General features: G+C 40.4%; 1 protein-coding gene across 5 annotated transcripts in view; it reads left to right on the top strand.

Moving 5' to 3' along the window:
- The window catches only part of ANKHD1 (ankyrin repeat and KH domain containing 1), a 132,623-nt gene that overhangs the window by 112,938 nt on the left and 6,717 nt on the right, over nucleotides 1–12,968 (top strand). For all 5 annotated transcript variants that reach the window (XM_078392507.1, XM_020799369.3, XM_020799368.3 and 2 more), the window contains 5 exons: nucleotides 558–704; nucleotides 1,659–1,769; nucleotides 2,611–2,760; nucleotides 2,856–4,468; nucleotides 11,875–12,039. In XM_078392507.1, coding sequence (XP_078248633.1) covers nucleotides 558–704; nucleotides 1,659–1,769; nucleotides 2,611–2,760; nucleotides 2,856–4,468; nucleotides 11,875–12,039 — 2,186 coding nt within the window. The remainder of the gene's footprint in view (nucleotides 1–557; nucleotides 705–1,658; nucleotides 1,770–2,610; nucleotides 2,761–2,855; nucleotides 4,469–11,874; nucleotides 12,040–12,968) is intronic.

Genomic DNA, 12,968 nt, shown 5'->3' with positions numbered 1-12,968 from the left:
GGAACTCCCAGTTGTGGAAGGTGCTAAAGCCATCTGACAAGGTGCTGTTTAAGTATGGTGTCATCTGCAGCTGACATCTTCTAAAATCACTGCAGCAATTTCTGCAGTTAGAGCTTGTGTGTGTGTAACTATTGAGCAGAATACTGGCCCTTAGATGGCAGGAAAGTAGTAGCATGTTCCATGCTTTCGCTTTTTTGCACAACCTACATTTGCTTTTCATGTAGCCTCAGGAAGGTTCAGTTGCACTATCAAATTGGCCACTTGTTTTTGTGACTAAAGCAACCTTTATTTCAAGGATAATTTTCAAATGATCATAATCTTTTACCAAATTAGCACTACCACTGTTTGATCACTACTCACTGCTATGAGAGATAGAGTCTTCTATATGATGAATGAATGTTCTATATACTGTACTATGCTAATCAAAGCTGGGAAGTATACTATATGGTTACCTTGTGACTCTCACTGAGTCTTGAAATCATTTCCTGATTTTGATCACAGCATTATTGGATAATATAGAATTTGATAATTAAAATGTTCTTGATCTTTCTTCCTAGAGTTGAAGGTGAATCTAATCCAAACTCCTTAACAGCAAGTTACAAAGCGGTACCTCTTCCTCTGGCATCTCCAAATGTAAAGTTAAATCTGACTAGTCCGAAAAGAGGCCAGAAAAGAGAAGAAGGCTGGAAAGAAGTTGTAAGGAGGTATGTTTCCATTCATCTTCATGAAACTGACTCATAATTCTCTTATGAGCATTGAATTTAATAACTGGTCAGTATCAAACCTCAGATCAGGGTATAGATATAGTAGATTCGTATACTTTAGGAAACAGTGCAATCAGAGACCACTTAAAGACAGAATACTTAGTATTTGCTAACATTAATATAAAGTGTCAGTATGTAGAGATCACAAGTATGCAAGAGCAAATACATGTATTTTTCACACTCCCCTGCTAAACATAAAAATAGCAGTGCAGCATGGGCCTTACACTTCATCAGTCAGCTTTTTCTTACCAAGTAGATCGCATAAGTTAGGCTGACTTGTAAAATACCGATATATATGAAGGTTCTGCACATGTCTGAGGCTTGCCCCTCATCCTGTCAAGTGTAAAATTAACATATATAAAGCAGATTAATATATAAGATGTTCCATGTGAAAACATTTAGTTTGGTATGTACAACCAGTGGAGGGTTTTCAGAAGCGATATCATTTGCTTCTTATTGTAGTAAGATTTTAAAAATCTGAGGTGTAAAGCTTTCTGCTGTCAAATCATGAATTCCTAATAGTTCAGATGCTACCCTTTTTTCTTTGTGCTTTGTGAAGTTTTTCCTTTCCCATAAAAAAGACTTTTAAAATAATGCTTCCATAGTTATCTTCTACTGTTAACTACTTAGTATAATGTTGTGAGTGCTGTAAGACTAGCCATGGAAACTTTCTGAGGAGTGCTACTGGTAAAACTACTCCTTAAATATATCATATATTTTGGAAACCCTATTAGGGTCCCTTATGTCAGAAATGACTTGATGGCACATTGTAAGCCGGTTGGTCTAGAAAATTAGTATATTTGATTAAGAGCACTTTCTCATCTCTTCCCTATGAAACCTTTTATTTCCTCTTCCCTTCTGCTTAATAAAAACAATTTGTTCAACCCTTTATAGGCAAGTAGGTAGAGTTTTAAAAGACCCTTCCCCTAGCAACAGTCTGCAGTCAACACCAGTTGAACAGTTTCAGTTGCAGAGAGGAGGACGCTGCTGTTCGGGAGCGAAAAGGTATGGGGAGTACATTCAGAGTTCTGTTTGAAGGGAGATGGCTGTATGAAAATTCTGTAAAATAGTTTATGCTTGATATTTGCATGCTGTTTAGAACTCCAGGGAGAAAGTACTCTACTGAGTAGTGGAGCATTTATTGAAGTAGCTCATTCATGTATCACTCTGTGGGGATTGAAAAGAGGAAAATCTTGAAATCCATATGAGGAAGAGACAGGAAATGATATTTGAATTGTTTGTGACAGAAGGGAATGTCATGATTGGGACTATAATGAGGGAATATTGAAGGAAAATAGTAAGTGGATTAAGGTAGTTGATAACTGAAGAGAATTTATCCTAGGTTTAAATGACACCCTTCATGCTTAATAATAGCAAATATCTAACAAATATTAAGAAACTATCCTGTTTCCCCTAAAATACCTAACCTGAAAATAAGCCCTAGTATGATTTTTCAGGATGCTCGTAATATAAGTCCTGCCCCCAAAATAAGCCCGTTAAGTGAAATCCCACCTTCCACCATTGTGCAGCAACTAAAAGATGATATGACTGTAAAATAAAACATCCCCTGAAAATAAGACCTAATGAGTTTTTTGGAGCAAAAATGAATATAAGATCCTGTCTTATTTTCGGGGAAACACGGTAGCAGTAATAAATTAATTAGTGTTCTCTTTTATTATGGAAAGTTGTGTGGCTTGGTAGATTTTATAGGACATGTAAAAAAAAATCAAAAAATCATGTGCTATTCTGAAACATTTGTCCATTTATCAAAATCATGTATTATAATATTGCCTAAATAGCTAACTAAAAAACAAAATTCTTACACATTTGTAACACTTATATTTAGGTCAAAAAAACTGTCTGTCCCAGCATCAGTTGTATCTCGAATAATGGGTAGAGGTGGATGCAACATCACAGCAATCCAGGATGTCACTGGTGCTCATATTGATGTAGACAAGCAAAAAGATAAAAATGGAGAAAGAATGATCACAATAAGGTAATAGAAGAGCTTTTCTGATCAAAATGTTTTTGAGATGGATTGCCCATACACTGAATGGAGGCTCACATATGATACCATCTTCTCTGTTTCAGGGGTGGAACAGAATCAACAAGATATGCAGTACAACTTATCAATGCCCTAATTCAAGATCCTGCCAAGGAACTTGAAGATTTGATTCCTAAAACTCACATAAGAACACCTGCTTCCAGCACAAAATCAGTCCATACAAATTTTTCATCTGGTGTCAGTACTGCTTCATCTTCGAACAAAAACTCATTTCCTCTTGGCGGTCCATCCCTTGTCACCCCTCAGTCATCAACACTGTCCACTTTCCAGTCTGCTAACAAATTGAGCAAGAATGTCCCAGCAAATGTACGGTCTTCTTTTCCAGTCTCACTCCCCTTAGCTTACTCCCACCCTCACTTTGCTTTATTGGCTGCTCAAACTATGCAACAGATTCGTCATCCTCGTTTACCTATGGCCCAGTTTGGAGGAACATTTTCAACCTCACCGAACACTTGGGGGCCATTTCCAGTGAGGCCAGTTAACCCAGGCAGCACAAACAGCTCTCCAAAGCATAACAGTTCAAGTCGCGTCAGTAATCAGAATGGCAATATTTTGCAGTCTGAGTCTACGGGTTTAGCTTCTAGCTGTCCTGGTACTGTCTCTTCAGTAGTCGCATCCTCCCAGCCGCTTTGTGTAACAAGTAGCCGGACTCCGTCATCAGTCAGAAAGCAGTTGTTTGCTTGTGTTCCTAAAACAAGTACCATGACAACAGCGATCTCAACTGTGACAACTACATGTAGCACACTGCCTTCAGCTTCTCCCGCACCTGAAAATACTGGGCATGTTCCCACTACATTTTTACCCTCTAGTGTTCCGCAGCAACAGCAGCCCGTACATAAAACAGATGTTGTTCCATCTATCCCAGCACCCAAAGAAAAAGTATCAACACCAGAACAAACAATTGGAAATGCATGTGTGCCATCATCAGTTGCAACTAGCAGCAGTATCTCAACTGGCAGCAATTCAGGAGTCCTAGAAGCATGCACATCCAGCAGTCCTGCACCTCCAAACAATACCCAGGATGAAACACTGCCAACCAATATGTCTGACTTAAGTCCTCCTATATCTATGCCTTTTTCTTCCAGTTCGGAACCCACTCCAATAAGTTTAGCTTCACCTAGATCAGTTGCTACAGATAATCAGGACAATGGTAACTTACCTCAGTTAGCTGTACCAGCACCCCGCGTTTCTCACAGAATGCAGCCTAGAGGTTCATTTTATTCAATGGTACCAAATGCAACCCTACATCAAGAACCTCAATCTATTTTTGTTACAAATGCAGTTCCTTTAACACCTTCTCAAGGTCCACCTCCTACTGTTCAGCTGTCGTCACCCATGAACGTTATGAATGGTTCTCAGATGCATATTAATGCAGCAAACAAATCCTTGCCTCCTACATTTGGGCCAGCAACACTCTTCAGTCACTTTAGTAGTCTTTTTGATAGTAACCAGGTGCCGGCTAACCAAGGATGGGGAGACTGTCCGCTGTCCACGCGAGCAGCAGTAGATCAGTCTTTCACTGTCCAGTCAACATTTTTGGGTAACTCTGTGATAGGGCACATGGAAAATGTGCATCCTGATAATTCCAAGGCTCCAGGATTTCGGCCGCCTTCTCAGAGAGTTTCAACGAGTCCTGTAGGTAAGTTGTTGAGATTTTTCATTGGAAAGGAGGTAATCATGTTCCTGTTTTCTTGATTGCTTAGATTTCTTAGATTCTTAGCCAGAGGAATCCTCAACACTAGGACATTGGTGGACATTTTACCTGGTTCATATTTCTTCGCAATTTAATGTGATTATAATCAGAGGATATGGGAATTAGCATGACTTTGAAGTGTAAAGGTTGGTACGTAATGGCGAATCAGGTAGTTCCTGTGGAAAGATTAAAGTCTGAAACTTCAGTAGTCTTTTATGGCTCTTAGAGTTGTAGTGATTATTTCTCTCTCTTTCTCTCACTCTCTCTCTCTCTCTCTCTCTCTCTCTGTGTGTCTATATACTTTTCAGAAGTATGTCCCCAAACCAGTCCCTGATAGTGTCCTTGTTTGTATTTTTTCTACCTGAACACTGATGCACTGAACATTTTAAGGCATAAGGCAGCCTCTTTTCCTACTCTGTAGCAGAGTGAACCATGCATTCCTTACAACTATTTATCAATATTTTTGTTAATTTAATAGGTGCTTAGTATAGTAGGCTTTCATTCAAAGGTGCTAACCTTTGCTTGCCTCTGGACCTCTCTGAAAATAGCACCACTTTTTATCAGACAAACCCACTTCTGAAAGTGGTGCCTATTACCATTTGTCAATTACCGTATTTTTTGCACCATAAGACACACTTTTTCCCCTCCAAAATGTGGGTGGGGAAGTCAGTGCGTCTAATGGTGTGAATGCAGCAATTTCGTCGCGGCTGGCCCCGTGGGGGGGAGCGTCGCAAGGGTCCAGGTGAGCCTTCCAGGATCCTTGCGAGGCTCCCCCACCCCCACCCCCCCCCCACGGGGCCAACACCGGCAAAATCGCCAGCTTCCAGGTGGGGGGGACGTCACAAGGGTCCTGGAAGCTCACTCAGATCCTTGCGACGCTCCTCCCACCCACGCACGGGCCAGCACTGGCAAAATCTCCAGGTTCTGGGAGTGTTTGGAGGCTTCCCAAGCCTCAAAACACTCCCAGAAGCTGGCGATTTTACCCCCCCCCCCCGGCCCCATGGGGAGGAGCGTGGCAAGGGTCCAAGGGAGCCTCCCATGACCCTTGCCACCCACCCCCCACGGGGCCAGCCCTGGCGAAATCGCCAGGTTCTGGGAGTGTTTGGAAGCTTGATAAGCCTCCAAACACTCTCAGAAGCTGGCGGTTTTACCCCCCCCGGCTCTGTGGGGGGTGGGGGGAGGGTGGCAAGGGTCCAAGGGAGGCTCCCAGGACCCTTGCCAGGCTCCCCCCCACCCCCCCACAGGGACAGCGGGGGCAAAATCGGGAGCTTCCAGGACCTTTTCTGAGCCTGGAAAGGCTCAGAAAAGGTACTGGAAGCTGCCTATTTTGCCCACTCTGTCGCCCGGGGGAGGCAGGGTGAGTCTCCAAAGGGTCCTAGGGTGTGTTCTAGGACCCTTTGGAGACTCACCCTGCCTCCCCCGGAGGCCAGAAGGGGCAAAATCACCACCTTCTGGGGCTCTTTTGAGGCTTGGGAAACTTCAGATGAGCCCCAGAAGGTGCCGATTTCACCCCCTCTGGCCCCCGAGGGAGGCAGGGGGAGGCTCCAAAGGGTCCTGGAACACATGGACCTCTCCATAAGGCTCACCAAGTTTTAGGAGAAGAAAGCAGATATTTTTTTCCTGTGTTCTTCTCCTAAAAATTTGGTGCGTCTTATGGAAATGTGCGTCTTATGGAGCGAAAAATACGGTATATGGAATATTTTCTTTTTAATGAATCTAAACTTGCTTTATTATCCTGTTCCTTTACTTTGTCCAGCACACTCAGTGAACACTATAGTTTTAGTTCATTTAGCTTTTAGCTATTTTCATCCAGCTAAAAGCCAAAATGTGCAGATTAATTACTGAAATGTAAGCAATTTTTGTCCAGGCTACGTATTTTCTGTGTTTGTAGTTCTGGACCTTGGGGCTAGCCCCTTGAAGAGAGAAAGATCTTTAGTGAAGGAAGAATGTGAGCTGGTAATATAGAGATTCCAAAGATTGATGTAAGAACTAAACCTTTCTACACAAAATACTCCAATCATTTTCTGAGGCTGGTAATTCAAGCAGATGAGCTTGGAGTTGACAGGGGTAATAGTTCTCTGTGGGATTAGTTGACTGTTTTTGGAATGCCAACAAAAATGGCAGACTTCAGCAAGATTATTTAACGTGTGTTCTGTCCCTATTGAATAACAATTCAAGGGTGGTTTCATCCAGTCATCTTTTCTCTGGAATATTCTTCTGTCAGGAGCAAATTTAAAGTTGCTTCAATCAGTATGTATGAAAAAAATAGTCAAGAGATGAACAAGATGCTTGTTATGAATAGCATTGCCTTTTTTGATTACATAAACTTCAGGCATTATACAGTGGTACCTCGCAAGACGAGTGCTTCATTTAACAAAGAAATCGCATAACGAAGTTTTTGCAATCACAAAATGATGTTTCCTGTGGTTTTTTTCGCTTTGCGATGATCAGTTACCTGCTTCGCTAACCGATTATCACAAAACGAAGATTTTCGCACAGCTGATCGGCGGTTTCAAAATGGCTGCCGGGTAAAAAAAATGCCGCCCGCTGTTTTCTGGGATGGATCCCTCGCTGCACAGGCAGCAAAAATGGCCGCGCTATGGAGGATCTTCACTGGACGGTGAGTTTCAAGCCCATAGGAATGCATTAATCAGGTTTTAATGCGTTTCTATGGGCTTTTTAAAATCACTTTACGATGTTTTCGTTCTACAGCGATTTCGCTGGAATGAATTAACATCATAATGTGAGGCACCACTGTATTAGATCAGATTGATTACATGGAGTTCAAGAGTTTTATTATATCTGACTTTGCACTTGGATGCTAAGTTTGGCACTAATGGCCTACAGTGCCTTTAGTCATTACCAATGTATCATATGTAGCCTTTCATTGGAGAGTAGCAGTTATAGCCATTGATAGTCATGCTTTTGTAATCTAGAAAGTTTGCAAGTCTCCCCTTGAGTATTTGAAAGCTTCATATTCAGTTGTCATTGAGAATGAGATATCAACAGCTGTAAACTAATACCTGTGTTGAAGTTACAAATTGTTAGTTTTGAGAGCATAATTCAATATTTTGGTTATTTGAAAGCTGTTACTCCGTTGCGTTTTACAAGATTTGTCTCTATGATATCATCTCTTCAATTTCTTGTGAGAACCATAGTAAGGCAGGACCTGGGTTAGATAATTCAGTAGAAAATGGTCTCTTCCATTATTTCTTTTGATAGCTTGTAAATATGGCAAGTGTCATCAACAGGAATAGCAAATGGCTGGTTGACATTGGCAGTAATATTTATGGACTGCAGGAAATGCTGGACCATATCAGATGGCACTGTTCCTTCTTCCAGCACAATCAATACAGCAGAACTGGAGGTGCACATGCTTCCTGTACCCTCCAAGGACTGCCTGTACTCTTCAGACCATTTTCCAAGTTTTGGTCTTAAAAGGCCCCTCATATCCCCTAGAAGGTTCAAGTTAGAAGTGACTTTCAGGTTTTTTAAAAAATCCTCCCATGAGCATTAAAGAGTGTGTGTGTGTGTGAAGAGATAATTAAATTGCAACCTGAGCCTCTAACAAGTGAAGGGGATTTACTTTAATGGACAACACTTGCACCACCCCTCTCATGGAGAAAGTGCTTGGATGCTGCCTAGGAGGTTGCTGCAAGGTCCTGTCCCATTTGATGCAGGATCTTTGTTAATAGATTTAGAAATAGAAAAGAACTGGCTTGTCATTGTGAAAAGATTTGCCTTCTCTGTGGTCTGTATGTTTCACACAGTAGGGTTCTGTGCCAATGCAAAAATTATCATGGAATCTTCCAGAGCTTTACTACAATGCTTCACCCACTTCCCTCAATCTCTTTTTGTCCATCGCAGCAACAACATTCTCAGATCACTCTGGAGTTTAAAAACTGCAAAAGTATTTGGAAATAGCCTCTAAAATTTTTATTTTACTTTTTTCCTTTGTTAGATATTGCCTGATTTTTAAAAAGGTTAAGTTAGTAGTTTGTTAAAAGTTTCTCTCTCACTCTTTTCCCCTAGAACTGTTAATGGTTATTTCTAGTGGTTTATGGCCTCACCAGTCTTAATGAAATACTGTTTTGGTTGTGGTCAGCGTTTCCTCTAAGCTGCACATGCACACTTGTCCAGAGTTCCATCGGGGCTGCACATGGGCAGCTAGTTTGTTTACTTCCCATTTTGAATGAAACTCCACCCACCAGCATGCACAGAGCAAGGCTCCTGTGTAGCAGGACAGAAAATTAGAGGGAACATTGGCTGTGGTTCAAAAATACCTCAGACAGATGGGAATGATCTGTTCCTATTTTGCCTAGAACACATTTAGTAAAAAAATAGTATGATCTGCAAAAAGTTCACTAAATTGATTCAAAAAGATTCCAAATGTGTTTAAAATCTTATCATTGGGGAGAGCTTGAAAGTAATGGGGTCTTTAGCTAAAAATAGCACAACCAGTCAACATCAAAAGACATTATAGAAACTCAAAAAACAGTTGAATTTACAACTAAAAATTTATCTGCTGGAGAACCAGCAACTATTATTTGGGGACAATATGGGTCTTTTGATTTTGAAGGCATCTTCAAAATCAGATCCTTACAGAAAAAAAGAGAAGAAAGTACCTATGATATCAATTCAGACAAAATCTAAAAAGGATAATAAATCTAAAACACCTCAAATACAAATAATGGTGGTGTCACAAAGAGCAGAACTTGCAGCAAACCAATGGGATGAACCCCAGAAGATTGGCTCCATTTTAGATGGAGAGCTTTGTAGTCCGTCAGTGTCCTAACACCAGGAGCTTTGCCTGAGAGAGATTCCTCACCTCCTTCAAATGCAGTTATGAGAAAGGAGAGGTATGAGATCAAGGAGGAAATCAAGAACTCCTTAAAGACATTATTCTCCTCCAAAAAACTAAAAGTATCATGGGATAGCGATTGAAGATCAAAATCACAATCCATATTGATATCCCAGCAATTACATCCAAGACACAGAGGTTACAGCTGCTCAATTTCACTATCAGTTGATTAACCATATTGTGCAGATCCATATTTTGCCCCCTTTTTCTGCCCTCCACCTTATATAAAGATATGGGTGGGCCATCTCCAGTATTTTACAGAGAAAGGAGACTTTCTAAGGAATGACTACACAATATCATTGCCGGTTGTCAGAAACTATGGAAATTGTATCTGTGAAGATTCTCAGTCATCCATATAAGGTTATCTGGAAGTTGAGTCATGGCAACTGGACTTCCTTCTTACTAGATTGAAACGTTTTGATCCTCATCCAAATAGCTTCTTCAGTCTGAGGAGAAGTTGGCAGGAGACCCCTGATATATCTTCCACATTGGTTTCATGTTGGTGTCGTTAACAGTGGTCTTTCTGATGGGAACACAGTCAACAGTGTTCCTTCGTTTGATGGACAAAGGACACTCATTTGATGACCAAGATGTACTTATTTTGGACCGAGAAGATAGGTGTTTAGAGAGAGGGGTCAGGGAGGCCATACATGTACATATAGAAAACCCCTTACTCAGCAAGGATGGAGGCCTTAGATACAATCTGTCTCCTAATTATCATGCAGCCTTTCATCCTCCCAAGAAAAATCAGGACCACACTCACCAGAAAGACCACTGTTAACAACTGTTAATGACCCATAAGGACTGCAAAAGTTGAATTTCCTCTCATTCTCCCCTCCCGTTCTTTGTCACTCTAAAGAGCCTATTCAGACCAGGGGGAAGCGAAACCAACATGGAGGACATATTAGAGATCTCCTACCAACTCTCCTTAGACTGAAGAAGCTACTTGGATGAGTAGTGAAATGTTTCAACCTAACAAGAAAGAAATCCAGTTGCCATGACTCAACTTACAGATACGGAAATTGTAGTGTAAATTCTGAGCAGGGCACACGTTTCCCATTCTGTATTAGTGCATTTCAGCTGTGTCCTGATGACCACAAATGGTCTCTTGCTTTTTCACATAGTTCCAGAGAGTGACTAATGAAAACAAAGGAAGATGCAGAAAAACAAACTGCTTTCAAAACCACCTTTCCAGCCATGCATTTTTCAGACTAAAAAGCAGCATTTTCTTAAGCAGCATGAGCATCTGGCAACTTAGAAGGGCTAACTCACTTGCATGTGCTTGTCTTAACTTCAAACTTGCATATTAGAACCTACATATATACTCATTTTCCCTTGAGAAGGTCTTCTAGTCCAGTTAATTCATACAGTTAAGTTGTATGTTAGGAAAATTGACTCATTTTAATTTTTGAGAGTCTGTTGCAAACACCATTATAAAATGGGCAACATAGAGGGGCTAAAATGGGTATGGAATGCGAGCAAATAAGATTTCACTATCAATGAATAAAACTTCAAAGTGTTCCACAGAGGCAAACACTAAAAAACAAATCCATTTCTTTGATCCTGTATTTTGTTGTTGTAACAAAATCTCTATTGCATAGAACAACAAGCTGAGGTTCTCAAATTCTATTTAAATAAATCTTTCAAAAGAAACTATTCCATTGAATTTAATTTTTCTCATATAGGAAAAAGACTCCCAAATCAATAGATTCTCCATTCTGACCATTAATATGTTAGAAACTTAACATGCAAGCCAAATATCTTAGCAAACTGAGAGAACATGGTCTTGGAATATCAGAACACTTTTCTTATCATTCATTGTTGCTGCTAGAGAGGTGAAATATTTTAGGCTATTATGTTTTAAAATGTGATTCTGAGCTGAAAATTTGCAGTTGGTATTTCTTGCATTTCCTAACAGCTGTCAGCAAGATAGACAAGTTAATACAGTGAATTTAGTGTTTAACTTCCTGAGTTAAAAGTGCTATATTAGACCAGATTGGTATTTATTATTCTGCATCATTCTGAAGATAATTCTAAATTTCAAAACTACATAAGTAACTTTGCCTTCAATATTGTTACATATGCTGGAATCATGACCTCAGACTTGGAAATACAGTAGTTAACAATTCTTCCTATTAAGGCTTAACTGGATACAGATGATCTGCAAAGAGTCCTTGTTTTAAATGTGCATAGGATATATTCAGCTTTGTGCTGAGGAGCAGTTTAAAGTTGGGGGGAAAGAATGTTTAAAAGCACAGAACGTAATTGTCTTTTATTTGCGTATTCTTAGAAAAACATCCCAAAGAAATTAGGATCAGTGAACAACAATTTCTAGTGTAATCTAATGCTGATGTCCTCTGAACATGGTTGTTGGTGGGGGTGGGTGGATCTCTGGTTCTTAATTCAGCAAGGTAAAAAGTCCAATCTTTCTAATGCTTTAGAATTATTTTATCAGATATAACTGTATTAATTTTAGGCTTACCTTCTCTAGATCCATCCAGCAGCTCCTCAAATTCTTCTTCAGCGCCCATGGCAGGTTTTTCAGCAAATATTCAAGGAGCACGGGTTTATCTTCAAGGGCCAGCACCTGTTGGGACTCCCAGCTTTAACAGACAGCATTTTTCACCACATCCTTGGACAAGTGCTACAAATTCATGTAGGAGCTTGGGGGTGGGGTCTGTCTAATTCAACTCTTCAGTCTGTTGGTATTGTTCTTTTTGCTGGCTGTATGATTTTGACAAGAATTGTTTAGAGTGCTGATTAGGGAAACTGAGGTAACTTGAAAATAATAAATCAAGAATTACTTGAAATGGCATCCCCTGAACCAAACCAAACAAGACTTGTGGTGATATGAATATGTCATGCTTCCCTTTGAGAAGGGTTAAGCAATGGAATAAAGCAGATGGAACAGAGGGGATAGTTTAATTCTTTCTGCTCTTGACCCTGCACATAATCTGCTGTAGTTTCCTTTGCAGTGGGAAAATAAAAGTTTATGTGTTGTGACAGTATTACTCTCTGTAATGCAGTCTGCTTTACCTTGTTAAGCTAGCTGCTTTAGAAAAGTTTTAAAAATGATGATTACTGCATGTGAAGTTGAGTTTGGAGATATTTCTTTAACAATGTTTAAAAAACCTCTACTCATTGTCTTCAGATACATTTGTCCAGGTCAATGGATGACCTGTGGTTATAACAAAATTAAGTTTGTCCAAGACAAGAGTAGGCAGCTTCCAAGAGGCCCAGAGTTTGCTTCTTCCATCTGATCTCAGATGGCCCATCACAAGCCCCCAAATTCTTAAAAACTGGGGGACCTTAAATCACCAATTATACCCTCTGAATTGTTTCTCTCACAGATATTGCAGATGTCTTATTTCAAATCATGAAATCACTGGCTGGATAGGTGCATGTGTGTGTGCATGTTCCGTGTTATCAAGTCAAAAGAGTGGGATATTTTAAGGAGTGGTGTTACCAGCTCCACTCTCCCAGTGAGTTTCCATGGCCAAATAGGGATGCAAATCCTAGAATTCTAGTTCTCCACTCTATCCACTATATGGCCCTGGGAATCCACCGGGGGGCAGGGGAGCTGAC

This window comes from Pogona vitticeps, chromosome 4 (genome assembly GCF_051106095.1).
Source record: "Pogona vitticeps strain Pit_001003342236 chromosome 4, PviZW2.1, whole genome shotgun sequence".
Classification (NCBI taxonomy): Eukaryota; Metazoa; Chordata; class Lepidosauria; order Squamata; family Agamidae; genus Pogona; species Pogona vitticeps.
This window is presented reverse-complemented; position numbering and strand designations above follow the sequence as displayed.